The 22,114-nt window shown below is 41.1% G+C and overlaps 1 protein-coding gene across 4 annotated transcripts in view; it reads left to right on the forward strand.

Annotated features, from left to right (window-relative positions):
- Positions 1–22,114, forward strand: part of whrna (whirlin a) — a 185,378-nt gene that overhangs the window by 127,342 nt on the left and 35,922 nt on the right. For 3 of the 4 annotated variants that reach the window (XM_021317332.2, XM_036140049.1, XM_012864207.3), the window contains exons 4-5: positions 9,597–9,805; positions 12,014–12,050. In XM_021317332.2, coding sequence (XP_021173007.2) covers positions 9,597–9,805; positions 12,014–12,050 — 246 coding nt within the window. Of the gene's footprint in view, positions 1–9,521; positions 9,806–12,013; positions 12,051–22,114 lie in introns of all 4 variants that reach the window. The other variant, XM_036140048.1, reaches the window with a different exon arrangement.

A 22,114-nucleotide genomic window follows, 5' to 3' on the forward strand; every position in this document is an offset into this window, starting at 1 on the left:
AAAAATCAGCGGCAGCAGCTATAAATGACGGCAGCAGCCACTGACTCACCTTCATCCACACGGGTCTGTTTGAACCTAAATTCCCTACACGAGCACAGCGTGACGATATTCCTTCAATTTAAAATTAAAGAACAAAAATAAAGGTTAGGTGACTTCCGGATTGAGATTGATCTGAGCGCAAAGAAGGTGATATTTAGGGTTGAGGTGAGCATAAGTCCTCAGGAAATGAATGTGAGTCAGCGTAATATCCTGAGCCATTTTCACAATGAAGACATTTACTGGAAGATTAATACGGCGAATTGGCGTTATCTAATTTGTTCCCCTGTACTTAATGGAGTGGTTTTAATGACGGTTATAAAACTAAAACAGCGTGTAATTAGAGTCAGAATTACAGTTGTGCTCATTTACAAAATACAGCAGGTGCAAATAAGCTGGCATGATTAATCAAAGCATGTTTTATTTGTCCTTTCAAAGGGAAAAGCCTGAACTATCAGGAGGTTGGACATGACTGAATACGGATAATCTGCTCTGCCACGGCAACATGTAATACTTTAATGCAGAAACACTAATTATTTAGTCATACAATCACTTTTCAAAACCTATAATTTAAAAAGGTCAGTGATCAATTAATAGGAGAAGGTTGATTAAGTTAATTATAATATAATTGCATTAGTGATTTTAACCCCACAGGGCTCAAGGAGACTGAAAAGAAAGTAAAGCAAAGAGAATCAACATTTCCAATAGTCTTGTACATTTTCATCTTTTTTTTCCCCTCATGTCTCTGAAAATTACAGATAAAATATTGAGAATTAAAAATAATAAAGTTGTGTGATTTTTGTTGGTCAGGAGCATCATCGTGATTATTGCTCATTGAGTTGGGAAAAATCAATGCATAACCCAGCGGTGAATTAGTTGATTTTCATTCATAACTTTTTGCTGATCCTTTAATCATTTAATGAAATAGACATCCGTCCGTCCGTCCGTCTTCTTCCGCTTATCCGGGGTCGGGTCGCGGGGGTAGCAGCTTCAGTAGGGAGGCCCAGACGTCCCTCTCCCCAGCCACTTGGGCCAGCTCCTCAGGAGGAATCCCAAGGCGTTCCCAGGCCAGCCGGGAGACATAGTCCCTCCAGCGTGTCCTGGGTCTTCCCCTGGGCCTCCTCCCGGTGGGACGTGCCCGGAACACCTCACCAGGGAGGCGTCCAGGAGGCATCCTGACCAGATGCCCGAGCCACCTCAACTGGCTCCTCTCGACGTGGAGGAGCAGCGGCTCTACTCTGAGTCCTCCCCGGATGACTGAGCTCCTCACCCTATCTCTAAGGGAGAGCCCAGACACACTACGGAGAAAACTCATTTCAGCCGCTTGTATCCGGGATCTCGTTCTTTCGGTCACGACCCAAAGCTCGTGACCATAGATGAGGGTAGGAACGTAGATCGACCGGTAAATCGAGAGCTTCGCCTTTTGGCTCAGCTCTCTCTTCACCACAACGGATCGGTACAGCGCCCGCTTCACAGCAGACGCTGCACCAATCCGCCTGTCGATCTCCCGCTCCATCCTCCCCTCATTCGTGAACAAGACCCCAAGATACTTGAACTCCTCCACTAGGGGCAGCACATCCTCCCCAACCCGGAGAAGGCACTCTACCCTTTTCCGGTTCAAGACCATGGTCTCGGATTTGGAGGCACTGATCTTCATCCCGGCTGCTTCGCACTCGGCTGCGAACCGCTCCAGTGAGAGCTGTAGATCACGTCCTGATGAAGCCAATAGGACCACGTCATCCGCGAATAGCAGAGACGCAATCCTAAGGCCACCAAAACGGATCCCCTCAACACCTTGGCTGCGCCTAGAAATTCTGTCCATAAAAGTTATGAACAGAATCGGTGACAAAGGGCAACCTTGGCGGAGTCCAACTCTCACCGGAAACGAGTCCGACTTACTGCCGGCAATGCGGACCAGACTCTGACACCGGTCGTACAGAGACCTGACAGCCCTTATTAAAGGGTCCGGTACTCCATACTCCCGGAGTACCCCCCACAGGATCCCCCGGGGGACACGGTCGAATGCCTTCTCCAGATCCACAAAACACATGTAGACTGGTTGGGCAAACTCCCATGCCCCCTCAAGAATCCTGCTGAGGGTATAGAGCTGGTCCAGTGTTCCACGGCCAGGACGAAAACCACACTGCTCTTCCTGAATCCGAGATTCGACTATCCGACGGACCCTCCTTTCCAGAACCCCTGAATAGACCTTACCAGGGAGGCTTAAGAGTGTTATTCCCCTGTAGTTGGAACACACCCTCCGGTCCCCCTTTTTAAATAGGGGGACCACCACCCCAGTCTGCCAATCCAGAGGAACTGCCCCCGATGTCCACGCAATGTTGCAGAGCCGCGTTAACCAACACAGCCCCACAACATCCAGAGCCTTAAGGTACTCAGGGCGAATCTCATCCACCCCCGGGGCCTTGCCACCGAGGAGCTTTTTAACAACCTCGGCAACCTCAGCCCCAGAGATGGGAGAACCCGACCCAGAGTCCTCAGGCTCTGCTTCCTCAATGGAAGACGTGTTGGTGGGATTAAGGAGGTCTTCGAAGTATTCCGCCCACCGACGCACGACGTCCCGAGTCGAGGTCAGCAGCACACCACCCCCACTGTAAACAGTGTTGGTACTGCACTGCTTCCCCCTCCTGAGACGCCGGATAGTGGACCAGAATCGCTTCGAAGCCGTACGGAAGTCTTTCTCCATGGCCTCTCCGAACTCTTCCCACGCCCGAGTTTTTGCCTCGGCGACCAGCCGAGCCGCCTGCCGCTTCGACTGCCGGTACACATCAGCTGCTTCCGGAGTCCCACAGGCCAAAAAAGCCCGGTAGGACTCCTTCTTCAGCTTGACGGCTTCCCTCACCGCTGGTGTCCACCAGCGGGTTCGAGGGTTGCCGCCGCGACATGCACCGACAACCTTGCGGCCACAGCTCCAACTAGCCGCCTCAACAATAGAGGCGTGGAACATGGTCCATTCAGACTCAATGTCCCCCGCCTCCCTCGGGACGTGTTTAAAGTTCTCCCGGAGGTGGGACTTAAAGCTCCGCCTCACAGGGGACTCTGCCAGACGTTCCCAGCAAACCCTCACAGTACGTTTGGGCCTGCCCGGTCGGACCGGCTTCCTCCCCCGCCATCGGAGCCAACTCACCACCAGGTAGTGGTCGGTGGAGAGCTCCGCCCCTCTCTTCACCCGAGTGTCCAAGACATACGGCCGCAGGTCAGATGAAACGACAACAAAGTCGATCATTGAACTGCGACCTAGGGTGTCCTGGTGCCAAGAGCACATATGGACAACCTTATGCTTGAACATGGTGTTTGTGATGGACAATCCATGACGAGCACAGAAGTCCAACAACAAAACACCACTCGAGTTCAGATCAGGTGGGCCATTCCTCCCAACCATGCCCCTTCAGGTCCCACTGTCATTGCCCACGTGAGCGTTGAAGTCCCCCAGCAAAACGAGGGAGTCCCCAGGAGGGGCACTCTCCAGTACCCCTTCCAAGGACTCCAAAAAGGGTGGGTAATCTGAACTGCTGTTTGGCGCATAAGCGCAAACAACAGTCAGAACCCGTCCCCCCACACGAATGCGGAGGGAGGCCACCCTCTCGTTCATCGGGGAAAACCCCAACGTGCAGGCACCGAGATGGGGGGCAACCAGTATGCCAACCCCAGCTCGAAATAGACATCTCCAATAAAATAAAGAATAACAGATTAAATAAAAAAATGTGTGCTTCGACAATTTCCGGCTCAGGATGCATACAGATTACGTTGATCATGCAAATGCAACAAGAAAGTATTTCCACCTCAAAGGATGTTTTCAAGCTATAATTAACTTTTTTTTTAAATAGCCAAATGGGAAATAAAGGGGGAATACACACATTATAAACAATTTTAAAAATAAATATAACAGGTTGTCACAAGTAATATTAAATTAAAAAAAGTTATTTTGATCAAAAATATCAACTCACATTTTACGCCGCTAAGCTCCTGATATGAACTTTACGTTTAATTGTCAGTTCTAATATTAGTTTCTCCTAAATTACTCCATGTTCATCTTTCAGGGGAAAGGTCCATACAAATCGTGCATTTTTAAATCTATGTCCAATGTGCTAATTAGCATTAGCATGTTAGCTACGATAGCTTACAATAGGGTTTGGGTTGTCAGGCCGTATATTAGCATGTTATATTAATTAGAAGTTGTGCAGGCAGCGGGAAGTAAGCATTTTCTTTTGAAAAGTGTCTTTGCTCTATTTTTAAAAAGGAAAAGGTTTTACTTTTTTACATCATTATCAATTAGGGAGATCCATGCTGCATTATCAATTAGTTCCACTGGTGTTGTTTGACGTTTTTTTTATATGTTTTGTTACACACCCTATAGTGAGATTGCTGTATTCCCATCAGACAAACTACAACGAGGGAGGGAATCAAACCAGAGTTTGTCTTGACCATGGCTTAACTCCTCTGGTGTGAAAACAGTCTAAGATGCATGAAGCTAGAAGACTGCTAACGCTTTTAAATAGTGTCACCATTAAAGTGCTCTCTGGTGCGCCTTTAATTTCCACAACATTAAACTTTACACCAGGACTTTTTTTTCCAAACAGCCAAATATGTCTTTCTTGTAAGCAAGGGAATAATTTAGTATCTTTAGTTCTTTGAGATAGCTGGCAGTGTGCAGCAACAGGTGGGGGAAGGTCAGCGCTTCAATTAAACTTGCTACAGCCTGGAAAAACTGGTGCTTTCTCTGCCAGCCATTTACATACAATGAATTGATGTACGTTGCTATTTAATTAAAACCTTAGCTTTTTTAAAAACGTTGGTAGAGGTAACTGGTCCATGCCGACTTCATCGTCAAATTGTTCAACCCTGTCGATGTTTTTTTCTTCTTCACATTTTCAGCCACATCTGGTATTTGACTCTAAATTGAATTCAATTCCTAATCTTCAAAACTTAACATGAATTAGTTTTTCTGGTAATCCGTTTCTGTTTCAAGCTACATAGGCATTATTTTTTTAGCTGACATGTCTGAGGCAGTAAGAAAGGAAGCGGTTTGTGATGCTAAAATCCCACAGCTTCCTGTAAGCCACTAATCCTCCTCCGCATTACATCGTCCTCGTTGGGAAAAGAAGATTTCCTCCTTATTGTCCCTGTACATGTAAAAGCTTTGAATTAAAGTTGGCTGTACCCGGGTTTTTACCTTTGCTGTAAAAAGGGGCGCCCTTAGTTTGACTCCAGGCCCTGGAGCATATAACCCCCCCCTATCAGCATGCCAGATAATAGACTTTTACCATCGCAGTCCCGTTTTAAGCTCTCGATGTAGAGGACTCTCTTAGCAAGCCTCCCTGGAAGCGAGGACAATATCTCGTCCAGCCAGCAGGCTGCAAAAGCAGAAACTGAATTAATAATTGAATTATTTACACCTGTTCTTCTCCTCACTGCGACATGTCAGCGTGTCCTCCCGCGCGGTCCTGCTGGGAAGCAGCTGCGGTTTATCAGGACGGTCACCGAAATCTGCCGCCCGCACCACAGCCTGCTGCCGAGTGCTTTTCCACAAGCATCTGCTGGGCTCTAAGGAGTTGTTGTGCAGGTGTCTGCAAGCACTTTTCACTCTGGTTTGAGGATTTTTCTCCGTTCATAACCGGAGAGCATTAAGGCTTCTGCGCCGACGGTGAGGCGGTCTGGTCTGACTCACATCACAGCTGATGACGATGTGTTAAACGCCTTAAAATAGATGTATCCCTCATTGCTGTCGCGTAATCTTCCACAAATCCAACCCTCAGTTTGAGTCCTCTCCAGGGCTCACTCCCGGGTTTTTTTTGTCGAGTTGGGGTTTGAGTAGTGAGATGATAGTGGAAGACAGATGATTTTGTGTCTGATGATTCATTTCTGTGTCGATTTGACATGTTCTGGTCCATTATCCTCCTGAAAGTTCCAGCAACGACCCGTTTTCAGTTCTCAAACAGAGTCCTCTATAAAATGTCCTGATATTTTAGAGGCCTTTAAAAGAGAACCTGGCCCACCTCAAGTCAGGAGAAAGATGTGCAAATTTAATAACTACTGAATGACTTTGAGCTTCACTGTAGTTTTACTTAACATGTTTTTATGATGCGTGACAAACTGGCAGCTGATGCACCCTGGAGCCTTGATATCTGAAGACTTTACGAGGTATTTTTTATTTTTTTTGGAAACGTCTCCAAGCAGAGCGTTTACCATGTAGCCCAGCAAAAGCAGAGGATGAGTTATTTGCATATCTTCTGCTTTTAATTTTAAAATGTATATCCAGAACTGGACAGTAAATATGTGGGATTAAGCAGATTTATAACATATTTTTATGTCATCTTTAACTGAAAGCAGCTTGACTAAACGGCTTGTAAACAAAGTCAAAGCGCTTTTCTTCACCAGCTTGAATTCAGAAGCACAACTTTGTGTTTTTTCCTTTATGCAGCAAACACTGATGGTAATTGATTGCCTCTCTAAATAAGCCTGAGCAATGACATATTTGTAGTAGGAACTGGTGTATTTCTTGTGCTGTGTTGTACAAGTTTGGATTTTGCTGAGGAAACAGGCGAGTTGGCTCGTCTGATGCCTCTCAACCCTGACGGCGACAGCAGGCCTTATTTACAACCAAAGCAGCTCGTTCCCCTCCTCCAGCTCAGGGTGTTTTTGTGGTCCCAAAATATGAATTTATATCACGGGCTCATTCGACCGCTGAATATTTTAGTGACAAATGCAATTGCCTCTCTTCCTGCAACCCGTGCATGCACGCCGCGCTCCGATCAGACTGAGCAGCAATGCAGAATCTCCGCTTCTCTCACTCCACCACATCTACAGCCAGAGAACAAAAAGGGAGCAGGAGGTTCAGTTTGCGGGTGTTTATTTACTGAAAACCAAATAAGCTGTCGGTAATGTGTTTCTGGTGTTCTTTTAGAGATGCTGCTTTTTTTTTTTTTTTTAAATCAGGAATTCTCACTAAAACTGGGATGACGGGGGAATATTTGCAGGCGAGTTCACATCGTTTCTAATCTGAACATCTTGTCGGGTGAGAGGAACGGTTTAAAATGTGTTTGAAGATAAATATACAAAAGCTTTCCTTTTAAACCGACCCTAACATTGAGCTGCGGTCATAAAGCAAGGAAAGCAGGGTTATTTGCATGTAGCATTTCTGCACAGTTTTCAAATACATGGGGAATTATCTAATTATATTTTTACAGGTTTGGATTAGTACGGAAAAGGTCAAATTAATTATGGAATGGTGCTTGAGATTCCAGACATAATTACTTATGCTATTCTCTAAATGGTTAAAAATCAAAATTTCTAAAAATTTAATTGCTAGTCTTCATTAATTTATGTTTAAATGTCACATTACAACTTGAGATCAATGTTTTTGTCATCACTATTTGGGTTTTTAGAGTTTCAGGGTCATTGAAAATCAAAAAAAGGACCATTTTACCATTGATACCATTGACTCAGGATTTTAAACTGAATTAATCTGAGTATCAAAGTTTTAATATGGAAATTTACCTTAGACACCCCCAAAAGAAGCTGTGAATTAACCCTTTCCAAGCTGCCATTCCCACTGGTTAATCTCAGGATTTTGTGGTACAGATGTTAAAACATCATTGCTTTACAAGCATTTCCAATAAAAAATTTTTGTACTCAAACAACCAGAACAGTGCAAACACCACAGTTTCTGTCTGAAAACGTTTACAATGGACCTTAGTTTCATCCAATCACAGGCAAGCTCATTGTAATTTTAACTGTAAATTAAAATCTCACAATGTGATATAAATCAGCTTGACTTGTTGTCAATTTAACCTTGGTTGAATATTTCCTGTCATATTTCATTTGCTGTCACACATTTTAATGGAATGAGGCTTAAAAAAACTCTAATTCCATTAGATCAAATCAAATAAAAATGAGTTAGTTTGGTTTAAACCTTTTTAGTCATCATCAGCGTTGACAAATCGTTGTTAAAATGTGAGCATGAGGTTACAGAAAGTATTCACAAAGACTAGAGGCGACGACTTGCTTGGCATGGCTCACAGTAACGTGAAAGTCTCCACTTGGCCTGAAGAGTCATGGCGCAAAACACGGAAAAAACTAACCTAACAGAGGGCTGGACGATATAGAAAAAAGAATATTGATAAAATAGAAATCATATCGATCGATAATTATCAACAAATTCAAAACATATATTTTAAGTGCAGCCCTGGCCATTTTATGCTGTTGTTTAGCGAATATGTTTAGATACAGAACACAACCACACTGAATTCAAACTAAACCCTTTATTCAACCAACTTTTTACCAAAACTACAAGTTTTTAAAAATTAAAAAGAATGCGTGCTCTCTGAACTCGTTGAAGGGGGTGGGGCTTGGTTCCTGGGTCTGCATTGTGATTGGTTGGGAGGATGTAATGACTTTAATATTAACCTACATGATAGGCTAGGATGCATAAAGAAGGAAAACTTTTATTGTATTGAACTTTTAATGAACCCTTTTTTTTTCTATCATCGATATACATCTATCAATCGATATATATTGTTATTGAATTATCGTCCAGCCCTAGGTTAACATCAGTTCCCGGCAGTTTTCGATGCTAACAAAACTGCCGTTCGCCACCGCCAACCTTAAACTCAATGGCAATTCTGTGACGATAACTGCGTCCAACTCTAAGTTTCTACCTGAAGGGTTACTTTTAAAAGTCTTCTCCTGATCTACAAAACATTCCCATTAATAAAACACTTTAAATAGAATCTGCTGGTAAAATATTTACTCCTCTGTTGTTGTTTTTCTCCACTCCACCCACGGTACTGACAGCTTTTCAGACGGATTCCTAATCGGCTTAAAGCCATCGTTTTCTTTCTCTTTTTTTTATACTTTTATGATTCAGACGTTAGCTGGAAATCTACTTTTTTTGCATATTAACTTGATTTAAGCTACATTGACTAACTGCTTTGGAGTAATTGTCATTTAAAGATCGAGATATGTAGGAAATTACAGAGACCTTCCACTACCTTCGTTGGCGAAATCGCACCCGTTGCTCGCTGGATGCAATTTGTGACTAAAGACTTTGAGATTAGTTCTACCTAATATAGGAACCATAGGAGCCATTTTCCTTCAGCGCAGATAAGAGTCCCTGTTTCACTTCACAGGAAGCTACAGAACAGAACAGTCTCATTACTGGAAACTGAAGGTGCAGTTCAAGGTGTTTTTTTAGTATGAGCGTTATTACTCTCTCTGCAGCCTTAACGCTTTGATCCAAGGTTAAATTACCTCTGAAAGCCATTTCAGTTGCATATGAAGGAGTTCCTGAACCAGTCGGGGGGTGGATGGGGGGGCAGAGCACACTTTTAATCCTAATTAATATTGTTAAGTGATCAAACCGAGCCCCAGCTGGAGCTGCTGCAACTGCCTGACTCTGATTCATGAAATGTTTTCACACACCTCCACCTCTCTCTGACCTCTTACCACTGAACCTGTGCATGCCGCAGTCTCTGCCCGCTCCGCCCTCGCCGCCTTGCTCAGCCCCTCCCACCACGCCTCTCTTCTCCACTCCTTCCCCGCAGGTCGGCGACCAGATCCTGGAGGTGAACGGCCACAGCTTCCTGAGCATCCCGCACGACGAGGCCGTGCGCGTCCTCAAGTCCTCGCGCCACCTCATGATGACGGTGAAGGACGTCGGGCGCCTGCCGCACGCCAGGACGGTGGTGGGCGAGACCAAGTGGATCGCCAGCTCGCAGATCGCGGAGAGCTCGGCCAACAGCAGCGTGGCGAGGTGAGCTTCCCGCCTTGAAGACGCGGGATTGTCGGACTGGACGTTTAAAAGCTCTAATCAGTCAGCAGTGACGTCAAAAGTACACACATTTGTTACTTAAGTAGAAGTATAGAGACTGCAGTTTAAAAACACTCTGGTAAAAGTTGAAGTATCAACTTGACCTCTTTACTCAAGTAAAAGTGAAAAAGTATGTGCTCCAAAAACTACTTAAAGTATAAAAGTATAAAGTAACCTTTAAAAAAATGTCACTATATGAATTGAAAGCTTAATTTAAACATTGATTAGTTCTACATGTGGCCCAAGACACAACATAATCATTAACCCATTAGTCAAAGACAAAGTCCCTCAAGGAGCATGTTCTCTCTCAAACTTTATTGGAATTCAATTCCAAACAGAGGTTCAAGCCTGCAGAACTGCCAGAACATAAATGTGTGAGTTCCATCAAATACCTAAGGTAAACTATACCCTTTGGTGCAAAAACATTCTAGTTTGTGTGTGGAGGGAGAGAGAGATAGAGAAGACAGAAAAGAAAGAAAGAAAGAAAGAAAGAAAGAAAGAAAGAAAGAGAGAAAGATAGAAAGAAAGAGAATAGCTATAGAATAGCTAACCAATGAGTGTTTGCGTTATATGACTCATCCAATTACACTAGTTCTCACTAGGTGTGGATGGCGCCAACGATCTGCATTGGATGGCGCACATTACGTGAAATAAATATTTATAAATTTTAAACTGATGGAGTAACGAGTAACGTTTGTTTTAAAAATGTAAGGAATAGAAAGTACAGAAACTTGTGTGAAAATGTAATGAGTAGAAGTAAGAAGTACAAGGAAAAATAAGTAATGGAGTAAAGTATAGATACCTAAAACGTGTACTTAAGTACAGTAACGAAGTATTTGTACTTCTTTACTTGACAGTTTAAGCAAAATGATACATCAGAAACAGCTAATTGATTTCAAAAACACTCTCAGCAGAATAAGCAGGCTCTGAATAGATGCCAAACGTCTTGCAGAAAATGAACGAGGTCGTAAAAATATTCCAATAATGGAAACATGAAAAGGAGCTAAAAATTATGCTCCAGTTTTCAGCACTAATAATTGGACGAATCAATGTTTATGGGTTACCCGTTGAGATTGTTAGAGATCTTCACGGCCCCAAAATAAATGACTGTTTATTACTTTTTCATGAAATAGTCCCCCAAAGAGAGAGCATCTTAGATTATGTGTTATCCTAATTGTCTTTTGTTTTTTTGTTGTTTTTTTTTTGCTTTTATCTTCTTCTTTCTGCAAGCTTTTCAACTCAGGTTTCTTCACTCCTCATCCCTGTTGTACTCAGTAACGTAGAAATAAAGCGCTAAGTTTTATTTACATCACTCATTTTGTTACGAAGATTTAACTTGTATTGATTCATTACATGCTTACCGTGTGTGTGTGTGTATATTTTTATGAGTTTTAATTGATTACGTTTAATTGAAACCCAGAATCTTGTAAATCAGAAATCTAAATGTTTCAGAATTCCCGTAATGTAGTTGATATTTCATAGTAAATAATACAGTTAATATGTTATAAAATGTTATTTTACATATACAATGCCTGCATCATTTACTTTGAGTTCATTTCATCAGTTTGATCAGAAACTATGCATGAAATTGACTTTAATTAATTAAAATTATAGAACTAATTCACTTACAAAGATAATCATCATCATCACATTTTGAAGCTGCAATAAAATAAAATATGAAACTAAGCTCAAAAGTGAAAAATAATATTGAATCGTTAGGATAACAAATTTTGAAAATAAAAATAATATCACAAGAGCAAAGTATTTTCTGTAGTGAAATAGAAATTGTAGCTGTTTTTTCTACATTCCATTTTGTAATTTTATTTAAAATATTTTCAAGTGTAATTACAGAAAAAAAGAAGAATTTTAGAATAAAACAGCTCATTTGTTTCTGATATACTTTAATTTTAACTTGAGTTTATCTGAACAAATTTTAAAGGATAAAAGAGTAAAAAAAAAAAAATTATTAAAAAAATATTATTCTGTTTGGAAAGGCTGATAAAAAATAAATAAATATTATTTTTGTTGAGCGCACCAGAACAGAAAACAATTTTATAAGAGTTTGCGTAGGTTTACTGCTGTGGTGTTTACTCTTGTGTCCCTTTGTGATAAAATAAAATAAAATGCTGCTCTTTATGTGTTTCTCTGTAGCTTCTCTGTGGACCAAGGAGCATCTGCAGCAGGAAAGGTGAGCTTTTTATCTCTCTCTGTACTGTTTAAGCGAACTACTGTAAATAAAGGATTGGAGTCTCTCTCACTGGCTGTTTGAGCCTGAATTTAAAAGCTTGCAGACACGTTCGGCCCCAGATCACTTTTATTCTTGCTCAACGCTGGAGTAAACCCTACAATGTCAGCTCTGCTACTGTAATTTGCTGCATAAAGTCACATGACAGGCAGCAGCGAGCTAATTTTTTTTCCCCCCAGAAAATGCTTTCATCTCTCCTCCGCACTGAACAATGTCTGCAGCTCACGTCGGTTTTAAACGTCTGCCTTTTTTGGAGCGCACTCTGTTGGGATCGCTGTGCTGCTTTTGTTGCAGACTGCAGAGGGTGGTGATGGGAGGGCAGGTGATTGACGACGCTATTATGGAATGACAAAGAAATAAAACGGTTTGCTCATAGAAGTTGCTCATAGTTTGCTGGTTGCACGATAAGGAAATGTGAAAATCATAAATGCAACAGCAAAAGATTTGATAATAGTGTGATTCAGCAAGTTTATCAGCCAGAATAGTGCTGTGTTTATTGGACACATTAAGAGGTGAGGTTTCAGGATGGGTGCATGGATGAATACTCTGCCTGCAAAACAAATGTCATCACCACTCTACCAAAACACTACTTAGCAGTTGCTACAAGTTGTCTGTGTTGATATTTTAGTTTTGTTTTTTGTCTTCGTTTGAAACTTCATGCTGTGCTTTATGGTCCAACGTCTCTACTTTGAACTTTTCTGTGCGGTGAACATTGTTCCAGGAGTCTTGTAGTTCATTTAGCTGCAGCTTTGCCAACCCAATTTGCTGCCTTATTCTTGTTTTTTTTTTTAGAGAGAGAGAAAAGAGATGTTTTCCTTCAGTTCGTTCAAACAAGGCATGCTTGATCTATTTCAAATTGACCTGCAGTTTTATCAGCTTTGAAGTTGAAATCACAGAGAGCACGTCTGACTATTTTTAGGTCTCGTTTTCTGCTGCAGGTGGAGAATGTGGTCAGGTACAGAAAGACCATGATTTCAGTCACTGATGAAGCATTAGCATTCAGAAATGAATGTAACTATGGATACCATTGCCTCCTTACCCGATTTGCTCTCAGTAGCGTTAATATCTTTCAGAAGCCAACCTTTCTTCTATGTAGTTAGCTTCAGCCCAAGCAAAATGATTTTCTTCTGTTTACAAAGTAGAATGAGCAAATATTTGAGTTTCTCTGTGTTTTTGTTGATAATTTATATAAGGGATTGTGGGTTGTTCCTTCTCTGTTATAAACAAAAAGAAAATAATCTTCTGATCCATATTGCCAATATGCTATTTTTAACCGGTTTGCTACATTTGATAACATTTTAGCTTCTGTTCTAATAATTTACTATTACCAGTGGATATAATTATTTAATATAAGCTAATGTGTTATTGTTGAAGAGAAAACTAATGTTATTGTATTGGCAAATCTTACTGTAAAAGTTGCTCCTAGGATAACATTAGCTATGTTTACATGCAGAAAATTTCACGATCAGATTAAAATGTATTCGGGTTAAAAACCAAAAAAGAATCACATTGTACCATTTATATTTATATGGGCACACAATGAATTAATCTGATCATAATGTGTGTGTATATGCACCTGGCTTTATTCGGAAACACTCTGACATGGGCAGCAATAAATTTCCCTGAAAACCACAGAAGAAGAACGTCAGTCTTTGCTGAACAACCAAAAATAGCAAACAAAGCAGCATTATACGAGTTTGTTTGTCATCCTAGCACCCAGTCTGGACTTGCGCGAGGTTCTAATTACAGTTGAGTCGTTACTGAATAAATAACAATTTTAAGCTCTTTTAATGTTTCGAGTAGAAAGGTTGTAGTGACAGTTTTGCTTCTCGACGAATTTCCACCGCCAAACAACGTAGAAACATGCGACGTTAACGTCGGGCGCACTCGGGTCAGTTTGCCACATTTGGAATAACTTTATCCTGACAAGCTTTTACATACGTGTCGATCGGATTATCATTCGGCATAAACCACCCCTCTCATTCGGATTACGATTTCATTCCGATTGAGTTTAAGTCGCTCACAATATTCCGATTAGCTTGTTTAAGTAACGCATTTTTATTCCGATTGGCCCTATATTCTGATTACTTTCGTCCATGAAAACATAGCTAATGTTCGGTACATTTAGCTAACATGTTAATATTAGCTCGCTTGCTGATGTTAGCATCAACCAAATAAAACGTCTTCCTTTTCATGCTTTAAAGGGGGGGTGTCCAAGCATTTTGGACAGGTTTAAGATTAAGGCTGGAAACCTTTGACACCTGACGCCAAGACACTGTTTATCAGTATGAAACTGCTATGAAATGAGACTGAGGAATAGACCTACACTCATTGGTAATTTTTCTACAAATTCCATGAAAGCAAACATAGTTGTTCTTCCTTTTTGTAAATCTGTACCGTTTTTCACAAAGTACAATGCTAATGAAATCATTCACAGACTTTGCTCTGTGGACTCCCAGGTGTATCTTTTAATTGGTGCTAAACTGTTCAATAATGAGCCTGTTGAAACAGCACTTTAGGGTTACAGTAATAGGACCACTTTGGATTTAACATTAAAAACTGAGGTAATATAATCCATATTTTACCCTTTTACTCTCAACATCATGTTTCGGAGGTCACTACTGCATGGCAAAATTTAAAATCTAAGCAAATATCTTGTTGCCTTATACCCTAAAGCTGTCACTGATTAGCTCAGCACTACTACCGCTTCCTTTCCTGTTTGACTTTGGCTGTGACTTTGCAAAAAAGAACGTGCGGGAATGTCGAAATTGCAGGAAAGTTGGAAGCGACAGTAGCTGACGGCAGCGAAGAGGAAGGTGAGAAGGAGAGCTCACTTTTTATTACGGGGACTCTGATGGACAGTTTAGGTCCAACAGAGAGGGGAGGTCATCTAGCACCCCTGTAAGGGAGAACAGGCGGATGCTGGGTGTGTGAGCACCTCGTAAACTGAAGGTTTAAAGGAAGTTTGCGATTGTGTTTAGATCTACGGGCTGTATACCTTTCACCGCATTTCATTTTTTCTTATATGACCTTACGTTTAACCTATCCTTTTATGTTGAGCTCTGTGTTTTCCTGCTAATGTGACATACGGTTCTATGAAAAAAGTATTTTAGTCACAGTTTAATGTTTGAGAACAAATTTGAATACCTGACAAAGATGAGTTCAGCAAATCCATGATGTTGTAGTTTTTTTTAAATGATGAGGGTACAAAAAAACTATTGAAAACATACTGGTCCTATATGGAAAAACAAACGTCATCCTTGTTTTAATTGATTGATTAACTGATTAGCTTTATTTTTGTTTCACAAAAAAAAAAGAAAACAGGTATTTATACCCGAACGGCCAACGATCGACATCGCAGATGACCTTTAAAATAATAAAAATTAAAGAAAAAAGAGGGTCTGCAAGCAGAGAAGTCTGTAGGATGGGTTAAAGGCAAAGTTTCCAGGGCCAATCTTTTCCCTACGGTGGAAAGTTTGATATCATGATGAAAAGTATGGGCCTAAAAGCATGGCATGACTGCAACATCATTAGTTCAACTTTGTAGTCCAACTATTTTTAATATTTGCTTTTAGTTTCTATTTTCCCATGTTTTATTTTGTTTCTACAATTTATTCCAACTTGGTTTTATTCTGTCTTATTTTCCTCTATTTGAATCATGTAAAGCACTCTGCGTTGTCTCTGTACTGAAATGTACTGTACAAATAAATTTGCCTTGCCTTGCCTTGCCTTGCAGTCTGACGTTTTGGGAGTTTTTAATGCTTCACCCATCTTAGAAATAAGAATCACTATCCCTGTTATGCGATGTTAAACACTTGGCAACAAAGAAGGAAATCATATCATTGTTATATATATTCGAAAAGTAGTAATTGAAAATGCAGGAGAGAGAAGAAAGCCTGCATTTAAAACTTTGTGGGCATCTGTTTAGGGAAGAGCTATTCATCTTCCCGGATGACAAGGCCCTCCTACACAAACCCAGATCCATACAGAAAAGCTTTTCCTTGATTGATGGGAAGGAGCGAAACTGGATCGCCACCAGAACCTTAAAGACACGGCAGAACACCGACGCTGACTGCATCTATTCGCTGCTTCCAGCTCTCCGTGTCGTGGCGTGAAGGTTTTGACGTCCTCACGTTTCCTTTGATCTTCTGGAGCTGCACTCTTCGCTGCTGTAAGGCCGCTAAAAGCTTGCGTCGCCGTCGGCCGGCTGTAGAAACATCCAGAAGAAGGTCGCGTGAGGGCATAAAGTCCTCTCTTAGAAACGCAGGACGAGAGGAAAAAACAAAAATGAAATGCAGCAACTTTCATGAAGAGTCTCAGGAAGAGCCGCGTGTCGTTGAAGAGGCTTGTCTGCGCTAGCGTGATGTAGCGAGTCTCGGGGGCATTAAGAGGGGAAGATGTATAGCGAGAGGGCTTTGGGGCTTAGCAGAAAGCAGGGAGGTGATAACTCAAGGCTCTGCGGCTCTCCCGTGTGTGTCAGGCTCCCCGTGTTGGAGTCAAGCCCTACCGCCAACCTCCCACAGCCCCAGCATCCCCGTTGCTCTTAGAGCTATCTGCTGGGGAGTGCACTGCTTAAACAAGCAATGAGGTTTCTGTCTTTGTCAGTTCTGTCAGCGGTTACAACACCCCCTCGCCCCCCCATCCCTATCGCAACCTAAAGACCACAGCAGACAGATAAGCTAATTAATTATGTATAGGTCAAACAGCAATTTTCTATCATTAGCTTTTCTTTTTTTTTCTTTTTTTCTTCCCCTGAATCCATTTGGGAGCTGATCTGGAGCAAATTAATGTCGTTTGAGGGACAGCGGAATGCTTTAGAGCAATTAATGAGGAGAAAGTTGGTCAATATTCCATTTAGGGGATTTTTTACCGTCGTCTTATTTCAGATTTTAACACATTTACAGGACTGTCTCAGAAAATTTGAATATTGTGATAAAGTTCTTTATTTTCTGTAATGCAATTAAAAAACATGAAATGTCATACATTCTGGATTCATTGCAAATCAACTAAAATATCGCAAGCCTTTTATTGTTTTAATATTGCTGATTATGGCGTACAGCTGAAGAAAACAGAAAAATCCTATCTCAAAAAAATTAGAATATTTCCTCAGACCAAGTAAAAAAAAAAATTATAACGGCAAAACAAAATCAAACATTTGAAAATGTCCATTAATGCACTCAGTACTTGGTTGGGAATCCTTTTGCACAGATTACTGCATCAATGCGGCGTGGCATGGAGGCAATCAGCCTGTGGCATTGCTGAGGTGTTATGGATGCCCAGGATGCTTCAATAGCGGCCTTTAGCTCATTTGCATTGTTGGCTCTGGTGTCTTTCAGCTTCGTCTTCACAATAGCCCACAAATTCTCTATGGGGTTCAGGTCAGGGGAATTGGCAGGCCAATCAAGGACAGTAATGCCATGGTCAGTACACCAGTTACTGTGAGAATCTTATGTCGTCTCTTAACCACTACCATACTTGTGATTTAGTTTACTGAACCAAGCTGAGTGTTTTTCAAGGCTCAGGAAACCCTGCAGTGTTTCCAGTTAATTAGACGATTCAAGTGATTAGTTGAATAGCCTACTAGTATACTTTTTCACGATATTCTGATATTTTGAGATGGGATATTTGGGTTTCTTAAGCTGTAAGCTATAATCAGCGATATTAAAACATTAAAAGGCTTGCGATATTTCAGTTGATTTGTAATGAATTCAGAATGTATGACATTTCATGTTTTTTAATTGCATTACAGAAAATAAAGAACTTTATCACAATATTCTAATTTTCTGAGACAGTCCTGTAGATTCTTTGGCAATTCTGGCATCTCGCCTTCAGCGACCTGCCGCCGGTGCGCTGCTGTTTTTCAGCACATGGACGCCCGTTCTCCGAGACACATTCTAACTTGAGTACTTGGACACCTGAGTCCTGATGAGACTGCAGATGTAATCTCTTTAGGATGACTTGTAGGGCAGAGTTGTTCACACCGGGGAGTTTGTGGTGCAATCCTCCCCCCCTGAGTTTAGCCTTGGCACTGACCAGAGGGGGGAGGATTTCTTCCTGATACAATCAGATGTTCTTACAGTGTCTCATTATTTAATCAGTAAAGACGTTGAGCTCATTACATAGAACTTTTATTTCACAAGACAAGTTTAGAAATAACATTTTATTTGTTCATATGTTCCAGTAAACACTTGAAGCTTCTCTCTTGCACACCTTTGTCATATTGAAATGAGAAATAATAAGGTTCTTCTGCATTCAGGAGGAGTCATGAGCCTATAGTGAAGGTTGAAGCAGAGACCTATGTAACTGGTAGTCTTTTTTTAAAAGTTGTTTATCTAAGCTATAAATTCCTTAGTAAAGACTGAGCATTTGCCCAAAAATTACTCCGACCCATAACTCAACAACACGTGGTTTCAATTTGAAGATGCATTTGTTTGTAATCATGGTGTGCAGCATTTGTATAGAAATAAAACAACTTTATTCAAGATTGAGATGCAGAAATAGATGAATTAGCATAGTTATGTAGTACTTCTGATTTTAGTAAACGTCTACTCAAAGTCAAAGTATCTTTCTTAGTCTCCCTTGGGTGAAATTTGCCTTGGATACATGGTTCTATTGTGAAAAAAATATGAAACAGTCCAACAGGTACGAAATCCATGTAACACATTGTTTAAAACCATTTACAGTCAGTCAGAAGAACTAATTTAATTCCTTTCCTTTCACTGTATTCATCAATCTGTAATTGTTGTCCTCATTCTGCTGCTCTCTGCCATTTAAAAAAATGATTTGACTCAAATGGAGTGTTCTATTAATTGGATAAAGTCCTGTGGCTGGACATGCCAAATAACATTTACTCGTTTGAATCCTCATACCTGCTAATCTTGAAAAAAGAGCACATTTAAAAAGTCTGCTATCATTCACTGTTGAATAAAAAGAGTTGTGAATTGAGGTTATTTAAAGGTCATGTTGCTCCCTGCCACTTTCCATCCATCAACCAGCCTTCTTTGAGCGTCAAACCGTCACCGATTTTGGTTTCTAATATCTTATTTTGTGATGCATGAAAGAACTTGGCTGATTTGCAAACACAGCAGAGGCCTGTGTCAAACTGAGGTGCATTGAGTGTTGTTGCTGCAGACTGCAGACACTGTGACACACTGTAACTTATCAGTCATGCGATTTATCTAACCTTGTTAGTTGTCATGTGAAATGATCTGCAAATGAAAATTAGCTGAAGATGCAACTCATTTGTTTTGCTGTAACCGGGCCGTTTCTTCATTGGTACTGATCAGGGAATCAAAAAACGAGCAAGAGCAGAGATTTTTTGTTTTTTGTTTTATTATAGGCATTTTCCTTTATTACAACATTTTATTAAAACATGCAAACATGCATCTGTTGATATTACAAAACAAAAGGGGCAGACCATCAAAAATGGCGCTAAGAGTCCATCAATGTCTCAGCCAGAAAGTCAAAAATTAATCCAGAAGCACATCTAAAGCATTGCTGCTGACATCACTCGCCTCAGTTAACATCAAGTTCAAAATTAAAAAAGTAGTTTTCCCCCCTAAAAAAAAACATTTTCACAGCAATGCAATAAGTTATCTCCTCAGCATCTATGTAGTTAAAGGAGCAATAAATTATATTTCACCACTAGGTGCGCTGTTGAGCACTGTGTATAGACCAAAACAAGGTGTGTGGTAAGCCACGCCTCTCCCTACCTCCAAAATCTAAGCACCAGGCCAGTTTTCTGTTTCAATTTTACATTTTTTGTCAGAAAGAGAAGGCCCTGGGCTGCATTAATCAATGCTAACTGTGTTAGCTGGGCTACCTGCTACTCACCTCACACAATAGTAACACCTGGCCCATTCCTGGTCAAACTCCAGCAATTAACCCACATGCCACAATTGTAGCATTACATTGAATCAAATTAACATTAAAACACAAATCTAACAAGACTGGAACACCAACAAAAACAAACATTTGACTTAATGCTGCTACTCAACTGTCCGGAGGAGAAAAGCTAGCTCCGAGTCCAACTGGACCCGCTTCTGCTCTCGAAATGCTCTCCACCTTGGAAACACGAGTCCAGTTTTAAATTTTTATTTATTTGTTGTTTTTTTGGTAATAATGGGTCCTGATCATCTTCAGGCGAACGCTGTGGTGATATTTTATGGGGCGGGATTACATGGCGTACGTAAATGGCCGACCGGCCCGGCTGTGTAAACAACACAGAGAGATGGTGTTTGACATCATACTATAGTCCATCTAACAAGGTATATTTAGTTCTTCACAATTTTTTTTGTTCTATCTAAAAACATTATATTTCACTTATAGCTCCTTTATAGGTGCTGTAGTGCTTCATAAGCTTGGGTAGTTGGTGAATACCGACACTGAATAAAAGTTGCCAGAGGACGTAGCCTTGAGGAACCCCATGTTCAATATTCATTCACTCCGACTTATAATTGGCAAAATACACCAAGTAGTTCCGGTCTGCCAAGTGAGACCTGAACCAAACTAGCAATGTGCCAGTTTTTCTGTTAAACAACCAGGATCCTCGGATCAACTGTGTCCGACAAAGCGCTGACATAACAGATGATGCTGGTGAACCTGATATTCAGCCGGACACAGAGTTACGTTTTTTAAAAGGTTTATTGAAGGGGATGAGTCGTGGCAACTGAGGCAGGCAAGCAGGACCAGACTTAGATGAATAATGGCTGAATGGTGCAGGCAGGGATGAGCAGGAGACCAGAGGATGGAGGTAGATAAAGACCAGAACAGGCGACATGGACCGAGGAACCACCAGAACGGGCAGAGAAAGTGGCTCTGAAAGTCACAAAGGATGAGATCAGATGAGACGTCCAGCAGTGGGTGGATGACAGAGGCAGATATATATATATATATATATATATATATATATATATATATATATATATATATATATATATATATATATATATGTATATGGTATATAAGGTTTAAAAGTCATGACAGCTGAGGTTCATTAATACCAACAAAGAGGATTCAGATGCTTCACTGCAGAGACATATAATCATGATAATAATTGTATCACACAGCTTTCATACTGTGACATCCCTTGCCTTGTATGCTCAGAGGCATTGTTGGTTTGCTATAATGATTAGAATCAAGTTTAGAATTGATTTTAAGGTTTTATTGTTTGTGTTTAGAGCCTTGAATGGGATGGCTCCTCAATACATCACCGACCTCCTCCATATTTATTCTCCCGGCACGTGCTCTGAGGTCTGAGGGCCATCTTCAGCCAATAGTGCCTAAGACGAGAATTAAAACCAGAGGGGACAGAGCCTTTTCTGTAGTTAGCTCCAGACTGTGGAATACTTTGCCCCTTCATTTACAACCAGCCTCCACAGTGGAGTGTTTTAAGTTTCATCTTAAGATACACTTTTATTCTTTGGCCTTTAACACTGCGTTGTTGTGTGGTCCTCTGTGTCCTTTTTTTAGTTTTTTTGTTTTGTTATGTACAGCACATTGGAAACTTTTTTCTGTTCATAAATGTGCTGTATAAATAAAGTGGATTGGATAATGATGACTTATTTGAAATCTGTCAGCCTAAAATATAAAAAGAGGGTGCTGGTGGAGTTGGTTGAGCATCAAATCATGTAAACAGGATGTCCGTTCACAGGAGAACTGCATTCTTATAGTAAAAGTGTCCCAGATCCTATTAGCAGCTAACTCCAGGTGGCCTACTCCGGTTGAGTGACGCCGATTTTTATTATTATTTTTTTTAGCTCCCTCAAGTGTCAATCTGCTCTGTAATCTGACAGCAATAGGCCGCTCACATGCCGCGTGTGGTCCCGTCGCTTCGCTCCACTGCGCCCTTGAGTTAAATAACCGTAGCGCGGATGCTTTAGAGGAATTCTCGAGGTAAGCACTCCAGTTATTAGGATTCAGGCAGCGCGGCGGCTCAATTCACCTTGGGCATGTCAAATTTTTTTGGCTCCGCTCAAACGGGGACTCTGCAACAGCCACAGCTGATA

Source organism: Fundulus heteroclitus, chromosome 8 (assembly GCF_011125445.2).
Source record: "Fundulus heteroclitus isolate FHET01 chromosome 8, MU-UCD_Fhet_4.1, whole genome shotgun sequence".
Taxonomy (NCBI): domain Eukaryota; kingdom Metazoa; phylum Chordata; class Actinopteri; order Cyprinodontiformes; family Fundulidae; genus Fundulus; species Fundulus heteroclitus.